We start from the raw sequence: 17,206 nt of genomic DNA, 5'->3' as shown, positions 1-17,206 counted from the left end.
AGGATTGAAGAAACTTTTGTTATGTATTTACATGTATAACATTTATATCTTTATATTTCCTTGCATAACATACAAGCCTCTACGTCCAAATTATCATATAAAAGCATCTGTTTTGATGTAATTTAGATACCAATGATATATAAATAAGATAAATATTTTTATAATAGTTATATAAATACATAAAAACATTATTGAAAGATCATTTCACCAGGAGTGCAAGTCTTAAATTACAGAGCAATACCGCCATAACTGTATTTTTAAGAGTGTAAATTACTTTCATGCATAAGTTTATGACATCAAGGTGTTATTCTAAGTACAAATATCAAACCGTATGCATTATTATAATTCACCAAAACAAAGACAATATTAACCTATTTTAAGATTTACTGTAATGTTTCTTCAATCAAGGGAAGTTCATAAAAAGGTAAATCTAAAATAAGTGATCGTGGTGTAGGAGAGTAAATGAGCCGAGCCGACTGCTGGGCTAGATTAGGCTCGGCATGACAAATGGCTTGTGGATAAGCTCGATGAGCTTATAAATCAAGTTGAAGCTTACTCTTCACTCGTTAGCTTGCAAGCTCATTTAATAATAATAAAAAAAAAGTAATATAAATAATATTCAAATTATGCTTAAAATATACTCAAAACATTAATGAAGGCAATGGTAACCTATTCTAACATCAATGATTATATATATATAGAATGGAATATCATAAAATATAAATCTAAAATTAGTGATGCTTTGGTGTGGTGGTGTGGTGTACATGCAAGCCTATTTGTGAGTTGGCTTGGACTTGACAAATGACTAATGAGCTGATATGACCTGACAAGCCAAAATAGCTCAAGCCAATTCAGACTCGAATGGTTAGCTAGACAGCCAATTCATTTAAAAGAAAAAAAAATATTTAAAATATATTTAAATTTAAGATTTATTTTTAAATTACTAAAAAAAATTAGAATGATATTTTATATTTTATAACAAATACTTTTTTATTATTTATCCCTCTATTGGTCACTCATCATTTTATTATAACAACGATTTAAATTAATATTACTCAATCAAATATAAGCTCAAGTCGAGCATGATTAGAGTTCGACTCAATTCGTTTACGCCTTCGTTTGGTGTCCGTTTGCCATCTTTACCGGTGTTGAGCTCTACTCTTTCCATCGAGTCGACTGAAGGTGTAATAATTTGTAGAAATATAATTATAGTAAGAGTATTTACATACATACCACATTTCTACCCAAAACTTTCATATTTAAATGCACAACACTCAAATCTTCAACATAACATCAAAAAAATATCACGAGTACTCAATTTTAAAAGTGAAATGCATCTTTTCATTCATAATTTTGATATCAAATTGGTAAACATATAGATCTAAAAGTTGTTTGACATAAAATACAAAGTGTGGTATATATTATTAACTTTATTTTTTAACTTAGTTTAAACCTAAATCATTAAAAGCATGTCATAAATATCATTATTATTAACTTAATTTTTCTAAGTAAAATGCGCTTTGCCCATATTTATGCCACCAAAATGCTATAAATATAAATATTATACATGAATACATTCATATGGTATGTAAATAAATATTTCATAAGAATAATATGAGAGGGGAAGAGTCTTTGCTTTTTTATTTTGGGACATTCATATGGTATGTATACCATCCAATTCCTTTGCATTTACATGTCGTACATCCCAACTTCACCTTCTACATTCATCCCACAAATCTTTCATATCAAATCAAAAAAAAAAAACATTATCTAAAATTAAACAAAATAAATATATATTTTCATACATAGATAAAGTAGCATACATGCAAAACATAAAACTTAGGTGTTATATATATATATATATATATCATCAAAGCTACTTAACAGAGACTTGTTCTTATAATCTGAGACACATCTGATTAGATCATATATTATGTTGGGTTATTTGACACATTGCCTATAGAAAATTTCAATCTGCTTCATTAGCCCCCCAATATATGTAAATATATATGGAATGATAATCAGCAAATCAGGCAATTTTCACATTAAACAATGTTGAAAAATGCCAAATTTAAACTGAATGCAAAATTGAAATTTGGAGGATCACCTGAATAATGTTTACAGATAACAACCAAAAGAACTCAGGAAGCTGCACCGGGATCATTGATGACACCTAAGAAATCATCTTTGATTGTGCCAATACAGAACTGAAATAAAAGAAACACAATAAAAAAAATTGAAGGTTAATATGGGATATTCACAGTACTTGTTCAAAACTGATAAGTAACTTGCAAATGTGGGGCATGAAATTTAAAATGAAAAAAAAAAGAGACTGCTTTAGTACAATAGAGAAAGGTAGATAATGCAAGTTATGGAGAACCACAGTGATATCCTGACAAATGTGGAATGTTCAAAATGCTCATAGCAAAATTGCTCTAACAGAAAGCTGTGCGAAAACCCATTGTCCTTCTTGGGGATTGGAATTTAACTTAGGGCGAGAAAGCTGTGCGAAAACCCATTGTCCTTCTTGGGGCTTGGAATTTAACTTAGGGCGTGTTTGGCACGGCCAAAAAGGGGTGGGGAAATACCAAAACTGGTGTTAGGAATTTGCAGCAATGCATTAAACGCGGGCAATGGGTTCGACCATGTAGCCCACGTTTATTCTGCACCCCTCTCCTCTCAGTAGCTCCGACGTCAGGTTCCTTTTGGGTTGCGGTGGTTGTTGTGGCGAGCTCGTCTTTCTTCTCCCTCTCCCCTCTGTGGCTCCGGCGTTTGGTTCCTTTTTGGTTGCAGTGGTTGTTGCGGCGAAATTGTCTTTCTTCTCCCTCTCCCCTTGTGACTTCGGTGACTAGGGTTGGTTCCAAACTGCTTTCCGCTGGTTGTTGCGGTGAGCTTGCCTTTCTTCTCCTCTCTCTCTCTCCCCTTTGTTCTTCGTCTCTGTTTGGATCCTTCTCTCCGTCGCCCCAAGGTATTCTTTACATATTCGGGCATTTTGATTTTGCGATTCTTTGTGCTCAATGATGGCTTGGTTTCTCTGTGCTCTATTTTTGGTTGATTGATTTTTTTGGATAACATGAATTTGTTGGCATATATAAATTATGGTGTTGTTTGTGATACCCAAATATGGAGATTTGTTCTCTATTTGATGATGTCGGAATATGGTGCTCTGGTTGGTGATGGTAGTGATTTTTGGGATTATGTTGTTGGTGGTGTTTAGTTTGTCATGTTGTTCGTGTGTTATGATTTTGGTGGTGTTTGGTTTGGTGTGAAATGGTTGCTTTGATCATGTGGTGTAGGTGATATGGAGGTGGTGGTGTGGTGTGGAGTGGTGCGCTATTGATGTTGGTGATAGGTGGTGTGGAGGTGGTAGTGAGGTGTTGGCAATAGTATTTTGGTGATATGGTTGTGGTGTGCTATTGATGTTGATGGTAGTTGGTGTGGAGGTGGTGTTGTAGTATGCTATTGATGGTCGTAGGTGGTGTGGTGTTAGTGACATGGTGGTGGTAACTGGTAGGTGGTGTGGAGGTGGCGTTGTGAGGTTTGGATGTGGTGTTGTGGTGTGGAGGTGGTGGTGTTTTGGTGATATGGTCGTGGTGCGCTATTGATATTGGTGGTAGGTGGTGTGGAGGTGGTGGTGTGTCGTGCTATTGATGTTGGTGGTAAAAGGTGTGGGATTGGTGGTGTGAGTGCTGATGATAAGGCGGTGTGATGTGCCGATAGATAGGATGGTGGTGATTGTGATACAATGGTGGTGTTGCAAATGTTTTTGTTTCTTTTTTTTATCTCCAATGAATTTATATTATTCAGTTCTTTGCATGCTAGTTATCGTAATGGGCAAGGCAAAAGAAACCAGTTCGTCTGCTACCTCGGATAAAGAGATGTCATTAATATTCTATCACATCTTTGTCAAAGAGGTCGAATTAGGAAATAGGTCAACCACCTATTTTAACAAGGTTGGCAGAACATAATAATAAAGTTGAAGGAAAGCACAAGAAGAAATTATGATAGAATGCAATTTAAAAACAAATGAGATCAGTTAAAAGAGATTAAAAACTATGAAAAGAACTAAAGTGATGATCCACAGACTTGGGTTGAGTTCCTATAAAGCGAACTATCGATGCTTCTGAAGAATGATAGACCAACAAATTGGATGTGAAAATGCTTGAAATGTAAAATCATTTTAAAGTTTCAACGTTTTCATTGATCAATCTAAAGTTTTATTAATTGATTTGTAGGCGGGGCTAGCTGCGAAAAAATTCAAGTTCGGTGGTATTGACCATGACATGGAAGATAAGTTGGATCATATGTTCGATGGAGTGGTGGTCATTTGTGATCAAGCACAGGCACCACGCGAGAGAGGGCACAGAGCCCAATTTGGGAATTTAGAAGCGGAGCAATCAACTGAGTCCAATGAGGGGTTCCAACCCAAACCTGCATGAAATTGGATCTACTGGTTGATCCAAACGTCCCAAGATTAAGAAAAAAAAAGATGGTGCTACTTTTCTTAGAAGTCAGATCTCCCAATAGGTGGCTTCATGCACCAGTGAGCCTAGTGGGTCACATGTGACTTCTATTCAACCAGTTCTGATAATTCTGGAAGATACTCCAAAAATTGATTACAAACACAGAATGTGAAAATATTGCATACATCAGACGATGTGGATCACCAACACAGAATATGACTTCTTTAGGTGGGCAGGTGGATTGAAGGATTCCACCATCGATAGTGATCGATCATGAGAGTTTCCTTGTAGGCCGGTTTATCTTGTGACATACACAAAATGAATTTTAAAAATAATACTCGTTTTATTAATTGTTATTTTAATAGTCTTTTTTTTTTAATTTTAGTTGTAATGTTACTATTGAGTGAGATGTCAATTTTTATTTTGTAATGTTTGAACTGAATATTTGTTTTTAGGCATGGATTGTGCAAGCATAATTAGTTCTGTTAAAAACAACATCATAGTACAAAAGCAGAAAGATCATTTGTTCAGAACAACTACAATATAGCAGTTTCAAAGCTATAAAAAACAAACAAACAACCAACATATCTGCAACAGCTTCGGATGTGAAAATGCTTGAAATGTAAAATCATTTTAAGGTTTCAACGTTTTCATAGTGGTGGCCATCTGTGATCAAGCACGGGCACCACGCGAGAGAGGGCACAAAGCCCAATTTGAGAATTTAGAAGCGGAGCAATCAACTGAGTCCAATGAGGGGTTCCAACCCAAACCTGCATGAAATTGGATCTACTGGTTGATCCAAACGTCCCAAGATTAAGAAAAAAAAAGATGGTGCTACTTTTCTTAGAAGTCAGATCTCCCAATAGGTGGCTTCATGCACCAGTGAGCCTAGTGGGTCACATGTGACTTCTATTCAACCAGTTCTGATAATTCTGGAAGATACTCCAAAAATTGATTACAAACACAGAATGTGAAAATATTGCATACATCAGACGATGTGGATCACCAACACAGAATATGACTTCTTTAGGTGGGCAGGTGGATTGAAGGATTCCACCATCGATAGTGATCGATCATGAGAGTTTCCTTGTAGGCCGGTTTATCTTGTGACATACACAAAATGAATTTTAAAAATAATACTCATTTTATTAATTGTTATTTTAATAGTCTTTTTTTTAAATTTTAGTTGTAATGTTACTATTCAGTGAGATGTCAATTTTTATTTGTAATGTTTGAACTGAATATTTGTTTTTAGGCATGGACTGTGCTAGCATAATTAGTCCTGTTAAAAACAACATTATATTACAAAAGCAGAAAGATCATTTGTTCAGAACAACTGCAATATAGCAGTTTCAAAGCTATAAAAAAAAAACAAACAACCAACATATCTGCAACAGCTTTTGCGCTTTTAAATAAACTGCAGCTGCCCCAAACAGACCCTTAAATTGAGAATCACTCAAAAAATACATAGCTTTGATTGAGCTCAGATCAAAGTCAATAAGCTTACTAATGAGTCAAATTGGACTTAGATCAAATTTGGATCGATTATAGCTTGATAAGATTAAACAAAATCAAATATAAATGTTATGCATACAGTTATGTATTTAGACTAGGTTCCCTTATTTTTCAAAAGCCAATTTAAATAGCCAACCACCTTACCCTTCAAGTGGGCGCGCGCGCGCGACTGATAACACAATAAAATCTAGCCACATTAGCTTGTACACAGTTCGAATGGTCAACAAAAAGAACTTAATATATAAAAAGATGCAGATTAGGTAAAAATTGTCATTTGGGGGGGGGGGGGAGTCATTTAAAGTCAGCAAAATCTTTCATCTCCCGCAAACTCAACAAATATATATTTGCATTACATGGTAAGAAGTATCATTAAAGAGGTTCAAGATAGAAAACATTAAGAGCTAATTTGGTCATCTATCAATAGAAAATTGTTAGAGTTTTAAGTTTGACTTGTTATTTTGTGCGAAAATCAAATCAAATTTTGTCAAGCTTAAAATGACTGAATAAATCAAATCCTTATAGTTATTCCAAATAAAAAGGGCAATTGCCAAAATTTCTACAAAGGAAGAGGGACTTACAATTTCTGTGGCATCAACTCGAGTACCAATAATCTTCAACCGCACCTCACTATCTTTTTGGATTTTGACCTATGAATAGTAACCAAGAAAAACGTCAGAATTCCAGGTACCAAGTGGCACATGAAAATCTTATTTATTGACTCACAGATCTAAAAAATTTTATTAAAAAAAAAGTAACTTTAAAAAAAAATAAACTCCAAGAATTTTCATCTAACGTGAGAGATTGCATACAGAAAAAACTAAAAGTAAGTTCCTCACCGGCAAGTCAACGACCATAAGGTTTCAAGCTATTTGAAATTAAAAGACGAGTTACAATTAAGCCATATCTTAACATAAATGTGAATCAATATAAGATCCGCATGATGTTCCATACCGGTGTAGGGTTCAAGATAGAGATTCATTTTTACAAAAAAAAATGTGGAATAAAAGAAAATATAGCAGCAAGTAATCCTACATTTAAAAGATGAACAAAACAGCGGCCGCAAAAACAAATCATACAAAAAAGAACAAATCTTTTTATTGTTTTTTTCTGAGTTGAACATAATGAGGTTTGACAAAGGTTTTATAATTGGCCATCAAATTATATAACTGGATGAGGTAGTTGATGATGAACATATTGAATACTAAATTCTAAGGTACCGACAGGTTTTTTTGAGTAATATGGCATTCATTCATGTTTCTTAATTTATATAGTAAGGGTTGCTTCATTCAACAATATTGGCAGAAAATCGCTATTAAAATTGCCAAGTTAAATGATGTCAGTGCAAATTCAATTGCTGCTTGGTTTCAAGCAATTCTCAGTAACGGTTTCAATCTAAGTTTAACATTCCAGGTTTTGACAAACATCTCTTTCAGTAGATCAGGCAAGATTTGAACATTTTAACAGATTAAAGCATTCTATATCTGAAATTGCAGAGCTCATATCCACCGTTTTGCACATTTTAGCAGCTGAAAGCATTTTTATCTAAAACTGTGGAACTTAATATCATCCTTCGTAAACTTCTAAGTAGTTGAAAGCTCTGAAACTCTCAAGCTTCCTATCCTCTCAGTAAACCAACGGAAAAGAAGGGTAATCTGGTCCGAGAGGGAAACAGACACATTTCCGATGCATGAAAACAATTATTCCTGATTAATATGGAGATATGGAGAGAAGAAGTAGTCCCCAGTGGAATCGCCATAATTTGTCGGTCGTCATACGGCTAGGTGCGGTTTAACCTAAAAAGGTTAACTAGGTATTTAGAAATATATATATATATATGAGATATATATATATATATATGTATATATATATATGTATATATATGGCGACCGACAAATTCTGGCTAGGAGAGTGTGTGTGTGTGTGTGTGTGTGTGTGTACATTCTTAGTTCAACAAATTCACCAAAATGGCCAAAAAATACTCTTAGTGATACAAAAAAAGTAAAGCTAATCACAACCAATTTGTCAAAGGATCACCTAAAAATAAATTTGTTATTGTATATGTAGATAATATCATTCTCACAAAAGACTTACTGGAAAAAATAAGCACATGCAATAGATTTCTAGCCAAGAAAAAAAAAATAAAAACTTGGGCATCCATAGTTTTAATGCTTGATCTCATATGGCTATCTCTGTCTCATAACTCAAATATTTGTTAGACATCTTAAAGAAACAAGATCTTTAGGTGTAATACTAGCATATACTCCCATGAATTTGTTTGTTATAATTGGGACAAAAGATGGAATAAATAGTGCACCGGTTTTGATAAGGGCAGACTCATTTAAGTCGCACACTAGACCAAATATTGGATTTAATGTAAGCGTGGTCATCAATTATGAACAGAATCCTACGAATTTGAAAATAACTCCAATAAAAGAAAATTGTTCATCATAGGAAACTCAAATGTAAAAAAAGAAAATTTCAATAATATTGATCAGCTAGCTCACCAGCAAATCTCAAGCTTGTCTCAAAATATGTTACATTTATGTAGGAAATTTTAGTTATGTGGCATGGTAAAAAGCAATATGTAGCTTCCCTAAACAGTGTTGAAGTTGAGTTTAGGGCAATCGTCCACAGAAAATGTTAAGGAAAGTGGTTAAAAAGATCTTCAATGAACTGATCATGGCACTAGAAAACCAAATGAAGCTGTTTTGTGATAATCAAGCAACAATAAGTACAGCAAAAAAATCTTGTATGTCATGATTGGACCAAACATGTTAAGATTGATCTAAACTTCATCAAGGAAAAAATGGGAATCATATCGTTTCTGCAAACTTAAACAATCCATCAATCAAGCATTATCAAAAAGGACAAAAACCAAACTTTAGAATTCAACTCCAATTCAACCACCAAGAACATTTAGAATTCAAAGAGATGATATGGTGAAGAATCATGCGAATTTGTAGAGTTTAGGGAGAATTCACAAAGTGCAGCAGTGAGCATAACAATCAACTGGGAGATAAATTACAAGAACATAAGAAATATGACAAAAAAAAAACAGCTGAAATATGAATTATGTACTGCAGCAAGTGCAAAAATAATCAAAATCAAAGAACAATGAAGAGCACCAAGCCTAAAACCACACAAAATACATAAAAATAGATGTAGAAACAGCAAAAAAGAAGCATGCAATCATAGCAAATAAACATTTTTTTCCAAAGTGAATAACCACAATAAAACCTAAATGACATGGCAGTGGCTAGGAAGTATTAAGGCAACAAATCATGCAAAGGTGGGCAGAAAGCTGTAAAAAATTAAGAGGAAAAAGAGCAGTAAAGCTTGGAAAAATGAATTTTGTCAGTAAGAGAAGAACTCGGGTTACCGTAGATAGCTCTTTAAAACTTTCATAGGAAAAGTATCACACATGTCAAGAAAATCTTGAAAGGCAAATAGAAAATCAACAAGGGGGGCAAAGTTAAGAGTTTAACTGAATTATTTTTTGGCAAACCATCCTTAGCATAAATAAATTCGTTCTCATTTCAAAAGAAATGAAGTTTAGGCCATAATCAAACATGCTTTGAACTTCAAGCACAATTAGCAGCCCTAGAACAAGTTTTGTTAGTGTTCATAAAACTAAAGAAGAATTATACTAATATATAAGGTATGTATATTCTCCAAAAATCAGAGGAGAGAACAGAATTATAAGATGCTAAAAAACCAATTTTAAACTAAGCCCTCCATGCTACTCCCTCTTCATAGTCATCAGCTTACCCTTACCATCCATCACCAAAGAGAACTTGATGCAACGCCTACCATTGCCTTGGTCCTGGAACTATTCGCTCCCTCCAGCCATCCCTTTATAGCACCATCTCCACCCTTCGCATTGAAGGTGTACACAACCAATGATTAAGGTAAAATAGTTAATTGCCATAAAATAAGGCATAAAGCCCATAAATTTACATTGTTTACATTTCATGAATAAAAATATGATTAAGAAATTCAAATATTGAGTAATTTTGGATTAATTCCAAAGTACAAAATTCATAGTCATGCGATTCATATTCTAACTCCAAAATCTAATTGACACAAATAAAATCAAATAAAATTAGATTTCAAAATGAAACAAAATGAGGCAATAGATGTAAGGCTTCAATGAATATGAGAAGCATGTCACAAGAAAAATGAAGAGTAACTTTAGAGTCCCTAGCAAAGCAAGCGGAGACTGGAGATAAGTGGGATGTAAAGGAGACAAAGTTGAGTGAGGCTTGGAATTTTAATGTTTGAATTGGTTTGATAAGACTTAACTTCCTATATGTAAAAGAAAAATAATCTTTTAATGCAGATTTTTATTTAGGAAGATAACAATTATGGATATAAGAAGATTAATTTAGTAATTTGACTATTTCATTTAATTTATGTTAAATTATATCTTAGATATTTCTCTCACTAAAGGGTGTAAAAAGGTCACCCCAAGCACTCGGGATGATGTCTTGGCCTGAAGGGCATAAAATAACTTTTGAAGGCTAACCCGAAGCAATTTTAACATTCAACAACCCTGACAAAAGCCCGAAAAATGTCTTCTATAATATTATGTAATACCATCATTGCATGTATTTTGGTAAGTACAATGTCACCTCTGACAATCACTTTAATTTGTTTACTACGGTGTGCCTCTCACAACCGCATCTCTAAGGGCTATTGCCACTCCCATCCACCTATTCAAAAATGAACATCATTGCAACCTCCATCTTTTTATAGTACCATTGAAGCATACCAAATATAGGATGGTCCAATTCAACGTGCCTTACCACCTAGTTGTGCTCATTCTTCAAGCAACTCAATTAGAATACCATCATAAAGATAGAGATTGAACAAGGGAATCTCCAGTATTATGTTCATAACATATAAAACTCATCACCCAAGGATCCCCTTAAATAATCTTGAATCCTCTAGAGTGCTTCAACCATAGATCATCCTGAACTAAATAGTTTAATCCAAATAGAAGTTTCTTAAAGATAGCAACAAACCAAATCACTGCTATTATCTTGTTAGAAAACACTACAAACATTGCTTCAAAAATAACTGCAAGAAAAAAAAAAGCAAATTACCTATAGTTTGAATTCAATTTAACAAGTTCAACGAAAGGAAATTATTAAAAAAAAAACATGAAAGAGGAAACAGCAATAATTCACATTCGAAGTGAGAATTCCTTTTTTCAAAATTTGTGGGAAGCATCACAAAGAAACTCTCTCTATGCCATAGCTCTCTAAAATTTAGATACAGAGAATGCTAAAAGATCTCAAAAAAAGAGAAAGTTTCAAAAGTTATTAACTAATTCAGTCATTTTGTCCATGCATTTGTCAAACACGGTTAAAATATGAAAAATCTGAGCTCACCGAGCCATCAGACGTTGTGTAGTTAGGCACATCTCCTGACTGAAACTCCATATCATCCGGGATGAGCTGAAAAAAAGAACAGAAGCAGCAAGAATAAAAAAATTAAACAGAGATTATAGTGCAAAACCATGACCAAACTCTAGCAGGAACACTCACGTGATTTGACACGAAGATCTGCACCGGCCCATCCTCGGCAAAAAAACCCATCTGCAGACCACCAGAAATGCAAATTTTAATCATTATAACGGATGCGGAAAAATCAATTTACCAACTTTAAACATAATTAAGTGCCAATATTTTGGGCAAGCGAAGTGACCTTATTAACCATAGTGACTACGGCTTCCAGGATCTCTCCCTTGAAGGGCCGAAAAACCACGCACTGGTACTTCACAGGGAAAGTGACAAAGCCCGTGCCCTCACGGATCAAACCCTTTCCAATGTCCTCAACGCTTGTTATTGCCACAACGAACCCATGCCTTCCGCTGCATCAAAGGAGGGTTTTAGATAGATTAGGGTTTTGGAGCATTAGGATCGAGCAAACGTGATGTAGTGAGTGGGAAAAACCTGCAAGTACCCTCGACGTCCTTCATGAGCTTGGCGACGAGCTTCTCGCGAAGATGAGGGCCGAAGTGTCGAGGGTGGAGCTGCATATTCCTCTCCAACGAAATGTGAAAGAACATATTTACCCAACTCAAGATTGAAAACCTGTCAGAATCGTTTTCTAAATTGATTTATGCAATGGTTTCCTGGTCGCTACGCGCCTCCTTGCAGATCAAACATGAACCCTAGGGCTGTTTGATAGCAGGGTTTGAGTAGGATTTAACTTAAATCATGCGGAATTTTAAACCCAATTTCTCTCCCGACGCTACCTCAATAAATCTCCGACTTATTAAAAGTTCGAATTTTATGAACTCCTCTTCCTCTTCATCGTCTGGGTTTTCAGAATTTGGCTTACGAAGAATATGAGAGGTATTAAAAATTGGGCTTGACTAAAATATTCGGGTTCAGATTTGTCTGAATATTTTTCAGGCCGGGTTAGGGTCAATTCGATTTATTTATTATTAGGATCAGATACAGATTAAACCCGAAAATACAAACAAGGCCCGAATAATAATGAAATTTCTAGTAAATTTCGGGTCTTAATTCTCGACCCATTTATTATTTGGGCCGGATTCTGATTGAATATTATGATTGACTATTTTCAGGTCGGATCCAAACCTGACTCGCTTACTTAAGGGTCTGTTTGGGGCAGCTGCAGCTTATTCATTAATCTGCTGATAATCTGATTAAAAATAATCTGCTGATAAGTTATGTGCGGTGGCTATTAGAAATTTTTATTTTTTTAAAAAAGTCAGACCGCTGTCAGGAAACTGTCGCTGCACTTACCTAGATAGGTGCAGTGTGAAAATGTCACTTTTAGCGTTTTCAAAACACATAAATTGTCAAAACGCAGTTTACCCAAACAGTCCAGATGCGTTTTCAAAACGTCACCGCACCAAATAAGCTGCCCCAAACGGACAATTGACACCCAATATTGCATAACTCATTACGTATTTAATATCTAAATTTCTTATTTACAATCATAACCCTCAAAATTTTAATAATACATTAAAAAAATACCACTAATATATACTTATAAGAACTTAAATACAATTTTTCAAGCATAAGTTTATCGAACTGCAGGGTTATAAATGTAAAAAATAAAAGTCGGTTTATTAGATACTCAAACATAAAATAATTGTGTGTTAATATATAAAGATTTTAGATAAAAAAAAATAACTATTATCATATATTTCTAAAAACTTTAATATTATTCTTCATGCATATTTTTATCAAACTAATGGTTATAAATGTGACTATAAAAATTGATGTATTACAAATGTAAATATAAGAATTGTGTCTTAATATATAATTTTTTTAAAAAAAGTTAGCAGTAATGAGTTTTTCAATATTGAAGTGCTATGCACATATATATGAAATTTAAAAGTCCTATATATAGATATATAAGAATAGTAGACTATAAATGTAGACAAAAGTAAATTATTAGTCCGTTTGGAGCAGCTTATAAGTGCGGACGGCGTTTTCAAAACGCTGTCGTGCCGTTTGGTTGGATTTGGGTTTTTACACTAAACGCAAGTCGCAGGTCGACCGAACTCCCCTCAAACGGACCCTTCTGAAACGCAGAAGCTGCCCCAAACGGACCCATATCATTGATTAGAAAAAGCCATACATTTTCTATTTTACCCAATCATAAATAATAAAACAAAAAAACAAAAAAAACAATGAATAAATAAAATTTTATATATAGCACATTATTATTCTCCTCAAGACACTAAACGCAAGTCGCAGGTCGACCGAACTCCCCTCAAACGGACCCTTCTGAAACGCAGAAGCTGCCCCAAACGGACCCATATCATTGATTAGAAAAAGCCATACATTTTCTATTTTACTCAATCATAAATAATAAAACAATAAAACAATAAAACCAAAAAACAATGAATAAATAAAACTTTATATATAGCACATGATTATTCTCCTCAAAAACAAAGAAATGAATAAATCTCTCAAACCACTCAACCAAAAATAAATCACCTATAAATTAATAAAATAACATGAATAATCCCCATAAAATCAACTCAAATAAGCGCAAGGCCTCAAGAACCAGAACAAATCCACCGGACTCCCCTCCACTTCAGAATCAACAGAAGCTCTGTTGTTTTCCTCTTTCTTTGGAATGAGTTCAATCTTCTCCTCCTCGCTTCCCTGATGCAGTTCTCGAAGCACGCTTCTCTCCTGCTCCTCAATAAATAAAATAAGAACATGAAATAGGATAACAAAAGTAATATTTAAGCTAAAAAAAGATAGGTGTGGATTCGATGGGGACTGGTGGTATTGAGGTTAATACCATTCCAATACAATCAATTAGCACATGTGAATGCTGGGGCCTTGAACTTACTGGATCTTTGGATTCAGAAAGTTTGCAAAGAGGAGAAGAAGAAGAGTTGCTATTTGCAGAGGTTTTTGAGCTCTTGAGGTGAGGATGAAGATGACGACCGGAAGGAGAAGGAAAACGCTGAGGAGTTGGAGGGTGAGCTCTTGCTTCTTTCAATATTCTATTTCTCTTCTCTTCGCTGCCATCCAACTTGAGTGCCAATTCACGTTTCTTGTTCAAGCTGCTAGTTTTGCTGTAATTCATAATGGAGGTTATGTGAATGGTTTGTAAGATTTATGCAAATTTGGCCACATATAGTTGTAGTAAAAAAGAGTTAGAAATTACAACATCATATTGTCAATGTTGTAATGGGTCCATTATATAAAAGTTGAATCTTGCCGTTGCAAATTTTCATTAGGGGCATTTACATACATACCCGCCCCCAGTTCCTATATATTTACATATTTAACAGGTAAACTTTACTTTCATATGATGCAAAGCTTCTCAAATTTTTTAGACATACTCACATACGCACTGCACAATTCTTATAAGTTCACACATCTAAAACCTAAATTTTGATTTTTTATATTTATAACAATCATCACTTGATTGGTTAATTTGTAAATATCAATGTTTCGGAATGTTTAATATGTAATCATCTCAATAATTTAACAATTACGAAATATATTTTGATTAAGATTTGAATACAACATACTAACATAATTTTTTTCCCATATGATTAAAGCAAGATATCAATAAACTTACATGGTGGAAATCAGAGCCTTCTTTTCCTCCACTCTCCCTTCTTCCATCATCTTCTTCGTCTTCTCCTTCTTCTCCTCTTTAAGAACACCAGCCGAATCTTTTCCAGTTGCAAGCTTCTTCAGTTCATGGCAGAACTCAGAAATTTGGCTCAATATATCCTTCCCGGGAAACAGATTCCTCGCAGATAAAATGTTCTTTAGCCGAGGCTGATGCGGCGATCTTCTACTCTGAGTTTCTCTAGTTTCCTCTTCAACAACAGCAGCCTTATTTTCTGCGCTTGATTTAATGGCTTCCTTCTTCTTCTTTGCTTTCAGCTTCACCGGAGTAGCTTCCATGTTCGGATTCTGGTTCTCGTTATCTTCTCCGACTTCTCTGGAGTTCAATCTGGGCGAAGAGCAAACAGAAACTATTCCACTTCTCTTCTTCAAATTAACATCCCTAAGAGAATTCCATAGAAATCCGTCAAGATTCAACCTCTCTTTTTTCTTTTCAAACGAAAATGTTACCTCCGATTCTTGTTCTGCTCGCCAGCTAGAATGGCGTCCGAACCGGATCTCAAGAGCTTCACCTGAAACGAAAAGAAGACGATGGGGAGGAGTAAGAGAGGATGAATCTTGAGTTAGGAAACCAGAGAGATGGATTGAGAAACAGAGTTGAACTTTGGGGCTAGGATTCCAACGGTCGAAATCCTCGTAGGAGATGGGATGGCGGCAATCGGTGCGACAGAACCATGCGACGTCATCAATGGTGGCATCGGGGGCCGAGAAATCGAGCCATTTGGGGGCGTTGATGTGCTCGTAGACCTCGTCGAGCTCGTAGTGGGAGACGATGTTCTCCCAGTCGATTTCGACGTGCTCCATTAGCAATGTTTGGAAAGATTGGGAAAAGCTAGAGAAGGAAGGAAATGGAGATTGGGTGGATAAGAAGCGTTACAGGGGATTTTGGGAATGAAGGAATGGACCTGAAGAGGGTTTTGTGAACGTTGGAGGGACATTTTTGACCGTTGCGGATTGGGTGGAGGATCCGAAGCTTCTTTAAATATTTACATTTTCCATGGAATTAAAGTAAGGAGAGGGTGGGTTCTTGGCTCTTTAGAAGAGTTTTGGTAAAATAGGGTAAATTAGATGTAAATACAAAATAAATATTTTAAAAATTATGTAAAGATTTCAGACCCAACTATGTGTAATATTTTTTTTATAAAATAATTAGAAAGATCATCAATATCTTTTCTTAAGATTATTCATTTTATTATTCATTTTCCTAGTTACACGAAATCAATGCAGTGAAACATCGACGAATTATGCAAGTAGTATATGGACTTCCAAAGTTTAGAAAATTTATAGTTTATTGATTTTGAGTTTAGCATGAAGGTTCGAAATTAGGTGATTTTAAAGTTTCTAATCCTATTTTTTTGTCAGAAGTAAATCGTACAACTAGTTTTGAGGATGAGCAAGTGATAGAAAATCTCTTTTGAATTGATTTTATGCAAATCATATTTCTCAAAGAGATTCAATTGAAATTTACAATCATAAGAAACAACTTTCCATAGCCCCTCCAGGCGGTCATAAAAAAATTGAGATTTTCATATTATAATTAGTCTCTTAATCATGCAAAAATTCTAGTATTTGCATGTTTCCCTACTTGATTGCATCATGCTAACATCAATATTCATATTCTCTTAGAGTGATGCATGAACATAATCATTCCACTAGTCTAACTCCACGGTTTAGATCATAACCTATTTTAACTTCCAAGGGAACAATTCAAGAGAAAACTACACGTATGAGGTTTGACTATCAATTTGAGAGCAACTTACACACAATCACATTACACTATCAATCTTAAGTCTAAATTATATAATCACATAACAAGAATAATTCAAATTTGCATAAAATCCATTTCATGGGAGAAATAAATATAAGTGTTGACACAAATTTCATTGCAATTTCTAAAGTAATAAAGTTAGAACGTTCTCACTAAAGTTTTTCGCCAAATTACACAAAGTTATAGCAATTACCACCCACTTTGAATACATAACACACGCTTAATATTTTTCTCTCTCAGTAGAACTTTCACAATATCTCATTCTCCTAAAATTCCACCAATGCAAAGTACTCGGTGACTATGACAGCTCTCAG

The 17,206-nt window shown here is 34.6% G+C and overlaps 2 protein-coding genes across 2 annotated transcripts; both read right to left on the bottom strand.

Moving 5' to 3' along the window:
* Positions 1-1,783: 1,783 nt before the first annotated feature.
* On the bottom strand, positions 1,784-12,341 carry LOC110018539 (DNA-directed RNA polymerase II subunit RPB7). Its single transcript, XM_020715880.1, has 7 exons — positions 12,241-12,341; positions 11,936-12,058; positions 11,688-11,853; positions 11,528-11,578; positions 11,372-11,437; positions 6,557-6,625; positions 1,784-2,207 (listed from the first exon to the last, which is right to left on the bottom strand). Exons 2-7 carry the CDS (start codon positions 12,049-12,051, stop codon positions 2,142-2,144), a joined length of 534 nt encoding a protein of 177 aa, XP_020571539.1. The 5' UTR covers positions 12,052-12,058; positions 12,241-12,341; the 3' UTR covers positions 1,784-2,141.
* A 1,557-nt stretch (positions 12,342-13,898) lies between these two features.
* LOC110018544 lies at positions 13,899-16,082 on the bottom strand. Its single transcript, XM_020715885.1, has 5 exons — positions 15,728-16,082; positions 15,575-15,636; positions 15,069-15,506; positions 14,328-14,556; positions 13,899-14,164 (listed from the first exon to the last, which is right to left on the bottom strand). The coding sequence occupies exons 1-5, from the start codon at positions 15,926-15,928 to the stop codon at positions 14,003-14,005; spliced, it is 1,092 nt and encodes a 363-aa protein (XP_020571544.1). The 5' UTR covers positions 15,929-16,082; the 3' UTR covers positions 13,899-14,002.
* Between the last annotated feature and the right edge of the window lie 1,124 nt (positions 16,083-17,206).

This window comes from Phalaenopsis equestris, unplaced genomic scaffold (assembly GCF_001263595.1).
Source record: "Phalaenopsis equestris unplaced genomic scaffold, ASM126359v1 Scaffold000024, whole genome shotgun sequence".
Classification (NCBI taxonomy): domain Eukaryota; kingdom Viridiplantae; phylum Streptophyta; class Magnoliopsida; order Asparagales; family Orchidaceae; genus Phalaenopsis; species Phalaenopsis equestris.
The sequence above is the reverse complement of the archived record's forward strand: the minus strand, read 5'-3'. Positions and strand labels throughout refer to the sequence as shown.